This window comes from Geotrypetes seraphini, chromosome 2, assembly GCF_902459505.1.
Source record: "Geotrypetes seraphini chromosome 2, aGeoSer1.1, whole genome shotgun sequence".
NCBI lineage: Eukaryota > Metazoa > Chordata > Amphibia > Gymnophiona > Dermophiidae > Geotrypetes > Geotrypetes seraphini.
Window position 1 is genome coordinate 363,515,671 of NC_047085.1, and position 19,344 is coordinate 363,535,014.

At 43.1% G+C, this 19,344-nt stretch overlaps 1 protein-coding gene across 1 annotated transcript in view; it reads left to right on the forward strand.

The window, feature by feature from the left end:
- Nucleotides 1-19,344, forward strand: part of ITGA9 (integrin subunit alpha 9) — a 589,864-nt gene that overhangs the window by 306,991 nt on the left and 263,529 nt on the right. The window contains exon 17 of the mRNA XM_033930560.1: nucleotides 17,313-17,389. Coding sequence (XP_033786451.1) covers nucleotides 17,313-17,389 — 77 coding nt within the window. The remainder of the gene's footprint in view (nucleotides 1-17,312; nucleotides 17,390-19,344) is intronic.

The following is a 19,344-nucleotide window of genomic DNA, read 5'->3' on the forward strand; positions in this document are numbered from 1 at the left end:
GCGTTGGCTTTCCCTCTGATGTCACTTCCTGGCCCCATAACCAGGAAGTGATTTCAGAGGGGAGCCAGGCCTGCGCAAGCAGCAGTCTGGAGAAGTTGCTCATGCTGGTGAAGTTTTAAAGCGGTACGAGGCGGGAGGGTGCGAGCATGGTGTGTATGTGAATGTGTGTGTGTGGGGGGGGGGTCAGAGAGGTGCTGGCGCCCCCACCACAGCAGCACCCAGGGCGATCCACCCCCCCCTTTACTATCCCACTGAAGCCACCTAGTTTAAGGTGTCAAGAATGTGCATGAATGGTGGAATTTTGTACAATGTAATGAAAGGGTGGTGTAAGCAAAAGCATACATTGATTGTGAAATATGAGACTACCACTAGAATTCAGAGCCACTGTTTTGAATCTGGAGATGGCAGGAACAACTGGGGATTGCTCCTGCTTATCTTACAATATATCACCAAGGCATCCTTAAGGTGCCACTGAATTTAATCCTTTGTGACTGCCCCCACTGTACTCAAACTCCTCCCTTGATCACACCTACACCTGAGTTGCGGGTATGTATGTGCCTAGTCATAGTATATACTCGAATGTGGGGTCATTTTATGAAGCCTTTTATGTGCATATAAAGACCCCATCAAAAGCACTCACCCTCCCAAAGAGCTCCCCCTCAGAAGAAACCCCCGAAGACCCTCTTCCTCAAGAGTATCCATCCCCTTTCTGAAGATATCCTCACTTAGGACTACCATATTTTGAGATGCAAAAACCTGGATATATGGCCCTGCCCAGTTCCGCCTCTAGCCCCCCACCTCCAGTCCCTCCCTGTTCTGGCACCACCCCCACCCCCAGAAAACCTTGTCTGTTCTTCCCCGATCACCAGACTGCATCTGGAGGGCCTCGAGCATGCACGGATATGTGTGACATCATCCACATATACTCAGAGGCCCTTCAGATTCAGCCGGAGCTCACTGGGGTTTTCCAAAACCCTGAGAAACTGCCAGGTTTTGGAAAGTCCATCTAGGCACCTGGTTAGTTCTCTAAAAAGAGGACATGTCCAGGTTTTCCTGGATATCTGGTAACCCTGCCCCTACTCCCTTGTAGGGCACTCCTGGCCTACCTTAAAGATGACTTGGTTATATATTGTAGGATGGGCAGAAGGTGACTCTGAATTCTAGTGGTAGTCTCATAATTCATAATCAATGCACGTTTTGCTCACACCACTCATTTGTTACAAAAATATAAATGCGAAAAAAGAAGCCATTATAAAATAACCCCCAAAGTGGTTACTCTATAGATGTCAAGTGTCCTCTGTTGCAAAAAGATTGAGCATATTCAGTCTTCCAGGGCTTTCTTGTGGAAAGTACCAATTCCATATTCTCTGCTTTGGTAAAATTAATTGTTTTATTGTTAATTATGGGGTCTTTTTACTAAGGCGCGCTAACTGATTTAGCACACGCTAATGTGCTAACGTGCTCATTATATTCTATAGATGGGATTTCAATTTGGATGTGAAGGAAATGTTATTTACCATTACGGGATCAAGTGCATGTATGCATTTGGAATAACTTTGATCAATTCGCATGAGAACTTTAATTCCAAGCATATTGAATGCTGGTTTCTATTAGTGAATGGTGAAAATGTAATATTTTTAATGATGATTTGTTTTAAATGAATGAACTGGAATGGCTCTGTGTAGATGAGATGGAGTATGTAAGATTTATATGAATTGTAAAGTATAATAAAGGAATTATTTATATGATATTTATCTAATATTATTTATATTAAGTGTACGGTTTAATGTATCTGGCTTTTTTAGTATAGGCATTATATTCTATGAGCGCGTTAGCATTTAGCGCATGCTAAATGAGTTAGCGCACCTTGGTTAAAGGACCCCTATAAAATGAAAAAGCTGTGATGAAACACTCTACCCTTACCTTTTTCTTTTTGGCTTTATTTGTTTATGTATTTTGCATAGTGCCCTTTTGTCTTTCTACTTCTATCATAGGCAGGATTACATATAGCTGTAATTGGTGCAGCAGCTGTAACTAATCAGAGCAGTTATCAAGGTCAAGGATCACATGACCCCCTCAGAAGAAGCTGAACTCTGACTGACTTTTCATTCTTCGGGCACTAGCGGAATGCTAGTTAGATTTTGTATAAGTTACTAAAACAATATAGGGCAATTCCACACATTCATATTTCAAATCATCTGCGCCAGATATTTCTGTGTTTTTCTTAGCTGGAGGGATTTCTGACCTGGCTGTTATATTGTTCAGCTGCACGGCTTTCTTTGCACATTTTTAATAAAGAAAATGTGAGTTGTTCTTGGTGCCTGTGTCTACTTCTTTCTGTATTCATGATTGCTCCTTATCCCTCTCTGCTTTTACAGTACATGTAGGTCTCAGAATCCTTAATCCAGAGGATCTGCTGTTTTAATATGATCAGAATTCTTTCTCTTTCCCTCTTACTCCTGCAGCTTGAAAGTATTTGAAAACATAAGTTCAGAAGAGCAGGAATATGAACATAAAAATGTTAGTGGCATATAAGCAAAAAGCAACAACAAGTGCTAGAATAGGTAGACAGGCACTACTGGTATGGAGTACAGCAGAGGTGGCTCGGCAATCTTCTGCCTGAGGTGAGGGATGAGCTGGCATCCCCCTTCCCCATGCATGAAAAATAGAGATGGAGCAAGGGCTTCCCCAACTATTAGGCAAGACTTGCCACCTGCCTATAGCAGCAGCTTCTTAGAGGGTAGTAGCTTCAATAACACTGTAAATGACAGCAGAGCTTTGCACACCACTCCTTTTAGGCCAGGTTTAAAGCAAAACAACAGATCCTGCCAGACAAACTCAAAGAACCATGTTTCTCACCGCACATAATTTAACCCTTTATTTGGCATTGTTGCTCAGAAGCAACATATGTCTTCTATGACTCTTATGGGAGATCTGCATCTCCAAATGCCTTCATTCCCATTCCACCCCATGGTCTCTCATCTCTATCTCCTTTCCTTCTGAGGATTAGGATTAGTTCTGACATGTCCCTATAATCTGTTCAATACCCGTAAATTAATTTGGGTTGGATAGATTTTGAAAGACCATTGCCAACTTTAGTTCTAGTTTTAATATACTGTATATAGGAAACATTTTCTTTTATTGAACAGAGTTTATATTAAGGAAGTCAAGTCCTACAAGGCTTTTGTTTTTGGTGAAAATGTACATTTTATCAACTGTAATTATTTTAAAGTGGTTTTAGCATACTGTGAGAATAAATGAATAGCAGGAATACATATGAAAGCCAAAGTGGGAAAGTGCACTGTCTAAAAGAAGAACTAATGAATGCAATAAGTTTATCGTCATTGGGACAGGAAATAGAATTCCGCCAATTTTTGACATAATACATTTGTTGTTGTTTTTTTTGTGTGTGGTGAGCTTTAAGCAAACAACTTCTTTTCTGAACTGCAGTTTTGTTGAGAAAAATGTTTACAGGAGAATGTTTCCAGTAGTCCTTGGTGCTTTCTCAGGGAAATGGAGCATAAGCTGCCATGTTTTTCTTTAGTTAATTGACCCTTAATGTCTCTTTTTTCACAGATACTATCAACCAGCATATGGTCTGTTGACTTATTTATTTATAAAATCTTTTAATACACTCTTTTTGACTCTGCCATTCAAGATGGTGTACAATATAAAAATACAAACAAAAGTTAAAATAAAACACAAGTAATATGTACAATCAAATCTTAACGCAGGATTAATTTTAGGCAAGATCTTGAGGGAATAAGTACCATTTCAAGATCTTTCTAAACCCCTGAAGAGATGTCATTTTTTTTTTTATATTGGGCAATTCATTCTACCTCTCCATTCATCTATCCCTACTTCAAGTTTCAAGTTTTATTGGTTTTTAATATACCGACCATCAAACGAATATCTGGACGGTTTACAATGAATCTAAAAAGCGATAAAAGTAAGATAAAATGTTGACATTAAAAATAAATAGGTGAACATAAATAACATGGACTGGACAGACTTGAAAGTGAGGGTAAAAGGGAAGGGAAGGGAAAAGTTACATGTTGAAGAAGAAATGGAGACAGTGGGAAAGGGGAAAGAACATATAGGATAGGCAGGGCCGCCATCAGAAATTTCTGGGCCCCTTACTGAGAAATCCTATTGGGCCCCCACGCACCCCTTCCCCACCGACCCCCCCTTCTTCCATGGGCCGAATACACACATACTTTTCTCTGTCGCCGCACTCTTTGACCAAAAGATTTGTAAGCCTGCAACCACGTCAAGGTAGACTCTTTCAGCAGGGCCCTAACCTAACCTAAACTAAACTAATCTATACCTATCTATTCTAAACTAACATATGTCTAATACTGAACTAATAACAAACTAACAAACATCTGCATAATAAATAACTAATAAATAATAGTGCTAGTAGCTATAATTCACTTTTGAATGTAAAATCTCAGTTAAGGATTTCTTTTGACCTTTGTAGGCCAGAAGTAGATCACAATTGCACAATATTTTTTGTAACAAGTATTAAATGTGTTTTTATAAATACTGTAAGCTTAATAAATATATCAGAAAAAACTACACATCTGAGCGCATATCTGAACATACACATCTGTATGATCCCATCCTCCTCTGCTTGCCTATAGCTGCATCATGCATGTTAAAAATTTACGATATGTTGATATGTGCACCTTCCTTCCTTCCCATCCATCCTCCTCAGCCTGTCCTTACACATCCACAGCTGCATGTTAATGATGATGTATATGTTATGATGATAAATAAGTGCATATGAGCACATCATTAACATGCAGCTATGGATGAATATAAAAAAGAAACAATATTCTGTACAATTGTCAATTTATAAATCAGCGTCTTCTCCCCATTCTCTCTGCCCCATTTCCCTTCAGCGTCCTCAGCCCACTCTCTCTCCACTTTCCTTCAGCACACGCACATAAAAACAAGCAAGTAATTTATATCATTTTCATTCTATTCATTCATAGAAATTAAAGTCTAAATAATGCCAATCACATAACAAAACATGATTAAATTCCCTGCACAGTCAAGCCTTCAAGGATTATTAGATGTCTTTCAGCAGTTCCCCTCCCTCCCCCTTACCTTTGTGGCCAAGTCAAAATGATCTACCAACAATAAAAATTTAAAAACACAAAGCACGCTGTACGCAGAGAAAATGTTAATTATCATTTATATTCCGCGGGTTTTCAAAGAGGTCAAGGCAGATGACTTTATGCAATGTCACCTCAGTAACAACTATACAAAAATAGACAAATATTCCCCCTCCCTTTTTACTTTTTTCAATTTAGTGATCAAAATGTGTCTGCTTTGAGAATTTATATATGCTGTCTATATTTTGCACTATGGCCCCCTTTTACTAAACCGCGATAGCGGTTTTTAGTGCAGGGAGCTGCGTTGAATGCCCCACGCTGCTCTTGAAGCTCATAGGCTCCCTGCGCTAAAAAACGCTATTGCGGTTTAGTAAAAGGGGGCCATAGTGCAAAATATAGACAGCATATATAAATTCTCAAAGCATACACATTTTGATCACTAAATTGAAAATAAAACCATTTTTCCTACCTTTGGTAATTTCATCAGTCTCTGGTTGCACTTTATTCTTCTGACTGTGCATCCAATATTTCTTCCCTTCTTTCAGCCTCCTGTATGCTTCCTCTCCTCCAGACCTCATTCCCTCCCCAAACTTTTTCTTTGTTTCACCCTGCCCCTTCTTTCTTTTTCTCTCTCTCCATACCCCCTTTCTTTCTGTATATCTGTTTTTCTCTCTCTCACCCTGCCCCCTTCTTTCTCTCTCCACACCCTCTTTCGTTCTGTATGTCTGTCTTTCTCTCTCTCTCTTTCCGTGCCCCATTTTTCTTTGTTTCACCCTACCCCCTTTCTTTCTTTCTGGCTTCCTGTCCCCCCTTTCTTTCTTTCTCCCTGCCCTCCCCTATGCCACCACCATTGGGAAAATGCTGCCACTGCCACAGGGGAATAGGCTGCCACTGCCGCCATCGGGAAGAGGCCAGCGCCAAGTTCGCCCTGCTTCTCTTCCCCGCGGGGCCGACCAACTCTCACCACCCGATGTCAATTCTAACGTCGGAGAGGACGTTCTAGGCCAGCCAGGCAGCGATTGGCTGGCCCAGAACGTCCTCTCTGATGTCAGAATTGACGCGAGTGGCGAGAGTTGGCCGGCCCCACAGGGAAAAGCAGGGAGAACTTGGCGCCGTCCTGTTCCTGTTGGCGGCGGTGGCACTCAAGTGACTAAAGAGCTGCAGTTTGCCGGCCTAGGGAGAACACTGGAGGGTGGCCAGCTGTGCACTCCCTTGGGACGTAAACCCGGGGCGGGGCGGACCGGGGCGGACCCCCCCCACCCTGGTATGCCACTTTCTGTACCTCACTCCCTCCCTATGACCAAAAATTCTCCTTTCTTCTATTCGCCGTGTACACAACCATCTCTTTCCCTCCCTTCCTCTCTCCCAAGTCCATGCCTTCTGTGTCCAAAAACTCATTCCCTCCCCCACCTCAGTATCTCTTTTCCTCCCTTCCTCTCTCCCAAGTCAATGCCTTCTGTGTTCAAAACCTCATTCCCTCCCCCACCTCAGCATCTCTTTCCCTCCCTCACCTCAGCATCTCTTTCCCTCCCTTTCTCTCTCCCAAGTCCATGCCTTCTGTGTCCAAAAACCCATTCTCTCCCCCACCTCAGCATCTTTCCCTCCCTTCCTCTCTCCCAAGTTCATGCCTTCTGTGTCCAAAAACCCATTCCCTCCCCCACCTCAGCATCTCTTTCCCTCCCTTTCTCTCTCCCAAGTCCATGCCTTCTGTGTCCAAAAACCCATGCTCTCCCCCACCTCAGCATCTCTTTCCCTCGCTTCCTCTCTCCCAAGTTCATGCCTTGTGTCCAAAACGCACTCCCTCCCCCCTTTTGTGTTCCGCGTTTGCCTCCCAGCCCATCTTTGCAACTTTCTCAGCAAAACGAAGCTCAAGCCGCGAGGCTTGTCTTCTCTTTCCTGCCCGGAGCTGACAGGGGGCCCGGGCTCCTCCAGGGTCCTAGGCCACAGTCTAGGGGGAGGGGAGGTCTGCCCCACGTGGACAGGAGAGAGCTGGACGGGGGACCCGCGGAGTTCAATACATCTCGAGCCGTGATGCTCGTCTTCTGTTCCTGCCTGCCCTGCCGCGCACAAATAGCCGACCGGAAGTATTCTCCGACGTCAGCGCTGACGTCGGAGGGCAGGCTTTGCTTAAGCCCTCCCTCCGACGTCAGCGCTGACATCGGGGAACACTTGCGATCGGCTATATGTGAGCGGCAGGGCAGGCAGGAACAGAAGACGAGCCTCGCGGCTCAAGATGTATTGAACTCCGCGGGTCCCCCGTCCAGCTCTCTCCTGTCCATGTGGGGCGGACCGCCCCTCCCCCTAGACTGTGGCCTAGGACCCTGGGGGAGCCCGGGCCCCCTGTCAGCTCTGGGCCCCTGAATGCAGGACTGATGGTACTGCCCTGATGGCGGCCCTGAGGATAGGTCGCTTTGTCAAAGCGGTTGGTTGTAATTAGAAAAGGAAAAAAGAGAGAGAATAGAAAGAGAGAGAAAAAAAAAAAAAGAAAGGAGAGGAAGAAAATAAGAGAAGAAACAAAGAGGGAGAGTTAAAGGTAAGTCTAAACGTAGCCAAAGGCGTCGCAAAATAAAAAAGTCTTTAGGCTTATCTTAAATTTGTCTAAATGTTGTTCGTCACGGAGTTGCTGTGGTAGAGTTCCATAAAGTTGGAGCAGTTACCGCGAAATTTGTTTTCCGGGTGTAATAAAAGTCTTTTATGGAGGGAATGAAGAAGAGTTTTTGGTCGTTTGACCTTAGAATGCGTGGGGAACATTGGGGAATAAGAAGTTTGTCGAGAAATAAAGGTTGGTGAGAGTGTTTTATTTTGAAGGAGAGTAGTACGATTTTATAAGTGATACGGTGGGTAACGGGGAGTCAATGGGCCTCTTTGAGAAGAGGAGTAACATGCTCAAATTTTCCTTTTTTGTGAATGAGTTTTATTGCTGTGTTTTGTATTAATTGTAGGCGTCGGATTTCTTTTTGGGGGAGACCGTTGAGAAGAGAGTTGCAATAATCTAGGTGAGAAATGACTAAGGAATGGATTAAGATATTGATTGACTCGGTCTCTAAGATTGGGAGTAGTGACCGAATAATGCGAAGTTTGAAGAAACAGATTTTTGCAATTGAACTGATATGGTCATGGTAAGTGAGGTCTTTATCAATGATGACGCCTAAGAGTTTTATTTTTGTTTCTATTTGAATTGGAGTGGAATTAATGGAAAGTTGTCCCGGTAAGGGGGCACAGTTTTTAGTTGGAATTAGGATAGCACGAGATTTATCGATAATAAGGGAGAGTTTATTTAAGAAAAGCCAATTATATATAGTGTCTAATTTATCGTTTATGTCTTTTATGTCTGAGATGTTTGTAGTGTTGATTGGGTGAAGGAGTTGTATATCATCAGCGTATGCAAAAATTGTAAATCCAATAGATTGTGCTAAAGTAAGTAGAGGAGACAGGAAGATATTAAATAGAAGTGGGGAGAGAATCGAACCTTGTGGGACACCGTATGTTAGAGATATAGGTTGAGAAGTTTCGTTCTTTACGTGGACTTTAGAGCTGCAGTCGTTAAAGTAGGATATGAACCAAGAGAGAGCTGGGCCTGTGATACCACAGTCTTTTAGTCTGTTAATAAGAAGAGAGTGGTCGATAGTATCAAAGGCTGCGGAGAGGTCCAGGGAAATAAGAATAACAGATTTTTGATGATCAATGATAATAGTGTATCGTAGAGATAAGGCCTAACAGAGACAATTCAGTTGAATGTGAAGCACGAAAGCCAGTTTGGCATGGATGTAGGGCATGAGTTTTTTCAATGAATTCTGTAAGTTGGGTATGAATAATTTTTTCGGTTAGTTTCGAGATTAGAGGTAGATTGGCTATAGGGCGGTAGTTTTTAGGAAAAGAAGGATCTAGATTATGTAGTTTGAGTTTTGGGAAAACAAGAGCTGTTTTCCAAGCAGAGGGTACTAGACTGTCAGAGAGAGACTTGGATATCATTTCCCAAATGTAAAGGCCGAAGAAGGAAAATAATTTTTTGAGGAGCAAAGGGGGAATGCTTTCCAGAAGATTATTGGAACTGTTTAAAGATTGAAGAATGAGAAGATTTGCTAGAGAGGGCATTTTGAAGTTTGAGAAAGAGCTGAATGATATTTGAGTAGAATCATTGGGAATGTGAATGTGAGAAGAGGAAGCAGGAGGTGAAGGTCCAAGATGTGATCTGATGTCCTTAATTTTTCGGTCAAAGAAAAGTGATAGTTCATCTGCAGATGGCTGAGTAGTAGGGGGTGGGTTTTTTTTCTTCGAATATTTTGAAAGAGACTGGGCGAGGTTAAAAAGGGTGGAAGAGTTACGAGTGGTAGTAATGAGTTTCGAGTAATATTCTTTTTTTGCTTGTTGAATGGCTTTTTTGTAATAAGAAGCTTTTTCCTTGAATAGAAGGAGGAAATTGTTGAGGCGTGTTGTATGCCATTTATGCTCTACAGAACGAAGTTGTTTGCGAAGGAGAGCAAGTTTTTCGTTATACCAAGGTTGTTGTTTTGATTTTTGAGTTTTATTTGAGATGGGGTTTTTTCCTAATGAAGGTGCCAGAGAATCTAGTAAGGATTTTGTGGAAGTTTCCCAAAGAGAAAATTGGTCTGTAATGGAAAGAGCAGAGAAGTCTTCGAGGTTTAGGTCTGAGGAGGTCTGAATAGCCGAAAGGGTTATTTTATTAATGTTACGGAAGGTATAGGTATTTACTTTTTGTTGGGCTTGGCTTAATTTTACAGGAAGGTCTAATTGCCAAGTAATGAGAGTGTGATCAGACCATGGTAAGGAATGAAATTGAAAGTTTTGGAAAAGATAGTTAATAGAAGAAGGACAGAAAACCATATCTAAAGTGTTACCAGCCGAGTGTGTAGGTTTAGAGATGAGAGGGGACAGTGATAGGTCAGAAATCAAGGTTAAGAGTTCGGAAGTATTGTAATGGTTAGGAGAATTGAAATGAATGTTAAAATCACCAAGGATTATGGAGTCAGGATAAGCAGTATTGAAGTCAGTTATAGTAGAAATAAGAGAAGAAAGCGAAGTTTTGGTTACAGGTGGGGGAAAATAAATAAGAAGGAAATTAAGAGAAGGAGAGTGTTTAATAGAAAAATGAAGAATTTCAATTGAAACGTTAGAGGATAGATAGGAAGTAATGAGCTGGAGGGGGATGGGAGTATGATAAATAACCGCTAATCCTCCTCCTTTTTTATACAGATGAGGTTGGAAGATTGCTTTGAAGTTGGGGGGGCAAGCTTGGGTAATATAGGCTTCTTCTCCCTGGGTAAGCCAGATTTCGGTAAGGCATAAAATTTGGAGATTGTGTTGGGTGATGGCGTCATGGATTAGGTGATATTTGTTTTTTGTGGATCGCACATTTAGGAGGCCTGTGTTAAGTTTTGGGAAGAGGTCATATAAGTTAAGATGAGAGCTAGCAGAGGGATAAGTTGGGATAGTAATGAGGAGTCTTCCTCCACAGTTATTTTCTAAAAATAAATTTATTTGGGACCTTGAATAACTTTCTCTGTGAGGAGTACAAAACATCTGGAGTATAACTCTGCATACATGAACATAATAAATGAGGTACCTGAAATTTTAGAAATATAGAGGAGCATAATCAAAAAACTGTAAGTCCATTTCTCTTATACTAAAATTCAGGCCCAAGTGTTGAACTCCAAAGAAAATCCATACTGTTCCAGACAGGGAAGGAATTTTTTTTTCTTTAACTCATGCTTTTTTCAGCAGTAGCTCAGGGCCTATTTTATTCCTATGAGCCCTGCTACATATAACATGTGATAATTGTTAGTAAAATATCCTCTAAATTTGTACCTAAGGGTTGAGTGATTCCTTCAAGAACTAAAGGAGTTGCAGTGGGATTTCAGCTGGGCTTCCCTGGTTCTTGATCTTCTGCTTTAACTATTAGACCACTCTTCCACTCTATGGCTTATACCTCTTCACTATGCTGAGGTGGTATGATCCTGCTGTCAGGTACATAATGAGCTGGTGTGATCTGAAAAGGATCCTACCTTTGCATACAAAGGGGAGAATATAGAGAAGTTGGTTAAAGATCTGGGAGAGTCCAGATTCCCAAAATGCTTGAACTCCATATCCTGCATGAGATTCTGAACACGATAGGGTAGAGAAGCAGTCCACCTTCTCTACAAACAGATCCCAAGGATTGACTCGGATAAACTTGTATTGTAGCTATGGCAAATTTAACCTGTAAACTGTATATTATGGATATTGGTATTAGATTCTTAGTATGTGTCGAGTTCTTGTACCAGAAAAACTTATACTATAATTATGGCAAACTGTAACCTTTTAACTGTATATTGCGTATGTTGACTTATAACCCGTCCTGAGCTCTTTGGGGAGGACGGGATAAAAAACTAAATAAATAAAAGGGTAAAAGGCCAGTGCACATGCATTAAAATGCCTCATATAACACAGAATAGTGACAGAAGTTTAAAATTCTGAAGCAGAATCCTGAAAAATTTACCAGAGGAAACCAGGGACCTTGCATATGAGGATGCACATAAAAAAGATTAACACTTCATGGAAATATAGTGAGAAACAGGAACTTTTAGAATGAATTATTGAAGAAAGTACACTGTGGTGTACTGATAGACTGTTAAGTAAGAACATAAGAATCGCCTCTGCCCAGTCAGACCACAGGTCCATCATGCCCATCTGATACATGGTGTGTGAGAAGATAGAATATGGTGAAATCAGTTAGCTTAGCGAGGTTTAAAAAAGGCTTGGATAATTTTCTAAAAAAGAAGTCCGTAGGCCATTATTGAGATGGCTTGGGGAAATCCATTGCTTATTCCTAGGATAAGCAGCATAAAATCTGTTTTACTACTTGGACATGGGACATGGGTTGGCCACCTTTGGAAACAGGATATTGGGCTTGATGGACCTTCTATCTGTCCCAGTATGGCAGTTTGTATGTTCTTATGTTAAAATGCAATAAGCTAATTGTGCATATAAGTTATAGAATACTGGAACTGATGCATGTCACTGTAACAATCAAACACGTAAGTACTAACCACCTGCTCAGAGGTATTCTGTAATATAAACACAACATAGCCTCTAATTGCAATGGGGGCGCATGCATGGACAGTCCTATTTTTATGTGGGCAACTTACAGAATATATACTGTAAGATATGCACTAAAGTACCTTCTTTAAGTGTGCCCATTTACGCATGCTGTTGACATAGGCACGCCTAAATGCTGGCACATAAATGCCGGCTTGCGCCAGTATTTTGTAATGGAATCTGGGTGCCCAGATGCTGTTGCAAAATTTAAGGACAGCTCTATAAAGGGCACCTAAATTTACGGAGCAATACTGCATGCTGATTTATAGAAAAGGTGCACTTGCGTGCATGGATGATGCCACAGTTGTCATTTATGTGTATATGTGCTAGGCTCTCTTCAGAAATAATCATCCAATAATGCACCCAGCACTGTGCACATCAATATAACGAAGCACAGATTATGTCAAAAAAATTGGAGAAAAGGCCTCAGTGTCTAATTGGGGGTACAATCAAAGTTCCACACCCACATAGACAAACCTGCCTCAATATGCAATTATTGAGGCAGGAAGACACATCCTTGGTCTGAAAAACTCCAAAGATAAGTGAAAATCCTTTTCATCTAATTCAATAACAGTTGTTTAAATATCATTGCCAAAACATCATCACACTTATCTGAAAAAAGTTGTCTTCATAGTGCTGGGTTGTAGAAGCAGGAAAAACCCACAAAGTGGAGCATAAGCTGAGTGCAAAGCGGCCACTCGATCTCCACCGCTTGCACACTCTTCACCACAATTTCCAACAGGGCCCCCTGTTTCTCTAAGGCTTCGTCAGGGAAATGAGCGTTAATTATCCAGCTTTAATTATCCAGACAACAGGCGATGAAGCTGGATAATTAACGCTCATTTCCCTGACGAAGCTGGCCAGTCGGACGGACAGGCTTGGCACCTGTCCGTCTGACCAATGATTTTTAAGGTACGGGGAGGGAGATTGGGGGTGTGGGGGTCGAGGGGTCAGTGGGGGGGGGGGCGATCGGGGGTTTGGGGGTGTGGTCGTGGGGGGGTTGTGTTGAGGACAGGAGGGCCTGGGATCCCTCTTGCCCAATCGTGATCGGCGGGGGGGGGGGGCCGCCGGCGGGCAGGAGGACTTGGGCTCCCTCCTGTCCGATTGTGATGGGGGGGTTGGGGTGCCACGGGGCAAGAGGGCTTGGGCTCCCTCTTGGCCCGATTGAGTCAGGGGAAGGTGGGTGCCACTAGGGCAAGAGGGCTTGTGCTCCCTCTTGCCCCGATCATGTCGGGGAAGATGGGTACTGCTGGGGCAAGAGGGCTTGGACTCCCTCTTGCCCCAATTGTTGTCGGCGGGGCCAGGAGGGCTTGGGCTCTCTCCTGGCCCGATCGGGGGAGAGGTGGATCGCTGCAGGAGAGATGGGTCATCTATCCTGCCGCTTTAGCAGTCCCAAGTGCCGTGTTTGGCAGCACTTGGTGGTATCGCTATTGTGTCAGAGGAGATGAGGCATCTCTCCTGCTCAATGGTTGCGGTGGAGGGTGGGTAAGTTGCTGGGCCACTGAGCTGATTGCACCAGCTGCGATCAGCTCAGCGGCCCCTTTTTGGCATTTATACCTGTTTTGACTTGGTCTAAGTCAAAATGTATAAGTGCCGACTAGGCAACCTGCCTAACGTTTTGGTTATACCTGTTGTACGCCTAGGCGTAGGTCGGCCCACCCCCCGCCCATTCCCCGCCTCTAAAAATGCCTCTTTTTGCTCTATGCGTTTAGAGGCAGGGGAAAGGCCTAAGTTGGTTTTAGATATGTCTAAAACCAGCTTTGATTATGGGTACTTGAATGATCAAGCTTTTTGATCATCCAAGTACCCATTTAGGTCACTTTTTAGATGGTTGTTTTTTTTTTTTTTTGATTATGAGCCCCTTAGTGTTTTAAAATGGCATTTGAATTAAGTTCCTTATAGATTCTTTCTCTTTTCTTCTTTCTTTCTTTTTTTCAATCCCTTTACCTTATGTTTTTCCTGTTTGTCTTTTCTTTATGATATTGTAAACTTTTCCAGCCCTTGTCCGCCTATTTGTGTCTAGTTTGTTAATTCATCTGCGTCTTTTTGTCCTCATTGGTTTTTAATCTTTGCCCAATGTTTTTATTTATTGGGCAAAGATTAAAAACCAATGAGGACAAAAAGTTATGGTACTGTATATCAAATAAAATAACTGTAATTATAAACTCTTGCCTAAATTTGGTACAACTAAGTGGCCTTGTGCTACTTCTCTATAACAGCTTAGATGTGTCGTAATGCCATTATCAGATTGGCACTATGCGCACTTCTTTGACATGCCAACATTTAGGCACCACTTTAAAGAATTGCCCCCTTAGTGCTTAGGGCTTGCTGCTCAACTCTTGGCGCTCTTCGTAGAATAGCCCCCAAAGATGTCTAGAGAAAACAAATTAAGGCTTACGCTAGAAAATAAGAGAGAGAAATATCTAAGCAGACATATCTCCAGACACCCTGTCTGAAAATATTGACGATAACAGCTATACGATATGGTGACCTTTATCGGGACACACTTTGATGAGTAGCGTATTTTTTTTAATCTATTGCCTAATTCTTTTACGTAACAATATTTAATAACCCAAATAACGAAATAAAATCAATGAAAGTACTATAAAGGAATCCGCATGGATTAGACAAGGGACTTTAATGGGGACTGTCTTCTTGCCAGGAGAAGCAGTGGTTCCATTACTGACTTAGTATGTCAGGGAATGATGTAATGTGGTTAACAACAGGGCAGCTTCAAAGTGTTCACAGCAAATGGGGGTTAATTGAAAAAATGTGCAAGATTTGGTAATAGATGTTGGTTTTACACAAGACATTTGTCATTGGCAAAGCGGCTTCCTCATGACAAAATGAGATAAAATGTAATCAAGCCCCTCTAGGGAGTGTATAACACATTTGAAACATACACATGACTTTGATAAGATATGATCAGGTTCAGACATCATTCTGAGGGGTCAAGAATGAAAGAGGGAAAAACACACACACAAGAGAATGAAATGACAGCAAACTAATGCAAAGATTATATTGTTGAGGAATTTTGTTGACATCTAAATTTCAATAGTACCAGAACCATAGACTTTTCATATTAGTGCTGGAGCTGCCAATCTAGGCAGCTAACTTAGGGCTAGATTCACTAAGGAACCCGATTTTCCTCGTGGCCGATCATCATCAGATCAGATCTGCGCATGCAAATGAGGGGATACGGCATGCAAAGTAGAAAGGACGCGATTCACTAATCAAATGCAGGCACATTGACTGGGCTGGCCGATCCAAAAACAAGCGACTGCTGAGGTCTAATTGCTTGTATAAAAACCCTGCTCTCTGCCCCGATCTCCTGCTCTCTGCTATATTTACATTGTATTTCAAGTTAAGTGTGGTTTATTCCCTTCAACTACAAAATGACACATGAACTACGAGTGCAAGAAAAGCTTTGACAAGACGCCTGAAAACAGACAAAGCTAGAGTCTGCCAGAATCAGAAGCAGCCTTAATTAACACCATCTTAAATAGTCCAACAGGCCCTGCTCTCTGCCCCGACTTGTCGCCCTGTTTCTGCCCCGATTGCTGCCCTGCTTCTGCCCTGACTCTCCTTGCCTTCCCCCCAGTGTGAGCCTGGGGTTTTAACCTGCGGGTTTAAAGTGGGTTAAAACCACGAGCTTGCGAAAAAGTAAAAAACAAAACAAAAGTAGTAAAAAAAGTTTTCTTTAGCTGTGCCGGGCATGGAGGGCCAGCGCCTGCGCAGATCATCTAGAAATGGTTTGCGCATGCGTCGAGATTGCTGGATAGTGATCCATGTGGTTGGTTGGGGGCATGATTCCGATTGCTCTCATTTGCATGAGAGCGATTCGTGAATCATCCCCCCGACCTTGGATCGGATCGCTCACAAATCAGATTTGATCCATGGCCTTAGTGAATCTAGCTCTTAATTATTTAAAAAGCTTAATCGGCACCGATAGCAAACAATTAGCGCCTCATAATTGACTGGAATTAAAATTAATTGGATAGCAGACACCTACCACTTCAAGTAGGCACCTAGCCCAAGGCGCCTACAAGGAAGTAGGTGTGTTTAAGGGCGGATCATGTGTGTGTTTGGCAGTAGGTGCCTGTTTTGGACTTAGTTGCCAGTATTTAGGCCAAGAAAACCCTGGCATAAATAGGGCGCATCTAATGTTAGGATGCTTATTGGTGCCTAGGTGTAATTTAGGCGCTGCTAGGTGCAATTTTGTAAACAATGCCTAACTTAAGATTGACATGTTCTAAGTGCTACGTTCTTCGGTGCTTATGTTTTAGACACCGTTTATAGAATCTGAACCTAAAAGTGTAATTCTACAGTATAAACTATGGGGCAATCCTATACTCTGGCACCCTAAGTTAGGAACCCCAAAAAGCCACAGCACATATTCTATAATGGTTTTCTAGCACATCTAGGTCATTATAGAATATCATGGCAGCTCTCATGGGCTGAAACTTATATGCAACCACTTATATCATGTGCCTTAATTTTGGCTGTCGACAGGCATTAAGTGCAAAACCTTAGTGCAATTTGGTTTATAGGCCCTGAGTAGGGTTACCAGATTTTCCAAATGGAAAATCCAGACCCCTAGACCCACGCCCAGGCCTGGCCAGTTCCAACCATCCCCGCCCCGTTATGCCCCAGTCCTGCCATAGTCCCGCCCCCCACTGCCTGCTCTTGTCGGGCAGGAGGGCATCCGCGCATGTGCGGATACCCTCCTGCTCGATGGCCTTTTGTTGGAAGCTTTTCAAAACCCGGACATGATATACCACCTTTCCTCCACAGATATCAAAATGGTTTACAATACAGTGACTAGTAATCAGGTGCTCGAAATATTTTCCCTATCTGTTCCAGCAGGCTCACAATTTTAACTTTGGTACCTAGGGAAATGGAGGATTACACAACTTGCACAGGGTCACAAGGAGCAGCGCTGGGATCAAACCAGCAACCGCAGGGTACTGAGGCAGCAACTCTAACCACTAGGCCACTCCTCTATGAACTGAATACAGGGACCAGTGTAACATAATGTGCCTTTGCTGTTCATCATTAGGCGTCTAGGCTCATATGAAACATTTTCTGTCTTCACAGACCGTTTTTGAGAGGAACTGCCGATCAGATGATTGTGCTGCTGATTTGAAACTCCAGGGTAAACTCTTGCTATCTAGGTGAGTGAATATTTGCAATTTTCTACGGTTTGAGCTCTTGCTGCATAAGGATTGTCCAAATTGCTCAGCAGACTTTTTCGTATGTAGTTTTGAAAGCGTGCAATAATATTGATGGTTTGGCATAAGTGGAGGAGGATATAATATAGGAATTAACAATAATGTGGCCTATGTACTAAGCATTTTACCATAGAAACTGGATTAACACTATGCCATACACCACACCTTGCATTTACTTTTTTTCTCACCAGTGCCCCTCCCTCACCACCACCACATTTTACCTCTCCAGAAATAGCAGAGAAAAGTGTAAAGTTTCGCTGTGGGCATGGTGACGGTAATAGTTTTTCAATGAGCCTGGGGACTAGGGAAGTACATGCTTGAATGGAATGACCTAATGGTTAGAAATGGAGAGCTTCCAAATTACTCAGCACAAGGAGGGACGTTCTAAGCCAGTTCTGGAATTTGGATAACACTCTCTTGGCACATTATAGGACCCAAAGCACTGATTTCAGTTGATGATATAAAGTAGAACCCTAAATTGGGATATATTCTCAGTTCAAAACCAGGACTTGCCAAAGTTGCTTCTTCCTGGAACTGAGTAGTTTGGCAGGTCAGAAGCAGTGGTCTAAAAACTACCAGGGAAGTTTGATAAATCATTTTCACACTCTATCGCTTCTGGTATAAATCAGAGATGCCAAGAGCAGAATGCCCAAAGAGTGAGATTTATGGATGATCCCCCAATATTCAGCTGGCGGCAGTCAGCATTTTGTAAAGAGCTAATTGTTGCTGGCTAAATTGTGCCCCAGTATTCGGTGCAGGGCCATGTCCAGGAACTGGCATTGAATATCGGGCATAATTCCAGATGGCCTGGCCACCCAGAGCTTATGCATCCCGGCCAATATTCAGCCAGGCCCCCATAAGAAGTACCATAAACTACTGTGAGGGGTTGCAGCAGCCATTTTGAAAAGGCACTGCTAGGAGGCAGGAGTAAGGGGGGCTGCGCTTTGCCCCTGAAGACCCACACTAGACCACCAAGTATGTAGATAGGCCCAGGAGGGGGGCCTACTGACACATTAGGACTAAGCCCTCCAACCACAACCTTCCAGACATGGTCTTTCTCTCCCCATCCCACTGCTGCCATCCTTCTTTTCCATTCTCCATCCTCTGCTGGGCTCACACTGATAAACAACAAGTGAAGATGCACGGGACCATGACTCTCTGCATGCCTGTACCCCAGCACTACCTGGGTACAGGCGATATTCGGTGCACTTAATATCAGTGGTACCAAGCAGCTTCCAGCAGTCACTCTGTATCTACATGCTGCCGCTGCTTCCTCCTCCTCTACTGGTCCCAGATGTTTACATCAAAAGAGGTGGAACTGACAGAGGAAGCAATAGTGATGCATAGAGATTAAGGTCCTGCACATCTTCACTGGTTGTGTACCAGTGCGGTCCCAGCACAGGTATCAATGGGAGCAGAAGTGTAGCCAGGGTTTGGCATCAGGGGGAGCAGGCTGTTTTCAAAATAGGTGCCGGTGTGCACCCCCACCTAGCTACACCTCTGAGTGGAGAGACGAAGCAAATTTGTATTACATGGCAGTGGCAAAGTAGCAGAGAGAAAGAGGCAGAGTCAATACAGGATGGATGGGGAGGTAGAGAGAACAGGGCAATGCTGGGGGGGGGGGGGGGGGGAGAAAGAGAGAGTTGGAGCAATACCAGTTGGGAAGGGAGAGAGAAAGAGCTATTGCTGGATGGGCTGGGTAGAGTGAGAGACAGCAGAGAGGTGAAATACTGGATAGAAAGGGGAGATAAAAAGGAGCAATGCTGGATGGGGGTGGGGGAAAAAAAGAGTCATGGACAGTGCTGCATGCCAGTGGGAGAGAGAAACAGGCAATGCTAGATGGTGGTAGGGAGAGGGGGCAGGAGCAACAGAGAGGAAATGCCAGATGGCAGAAGGGG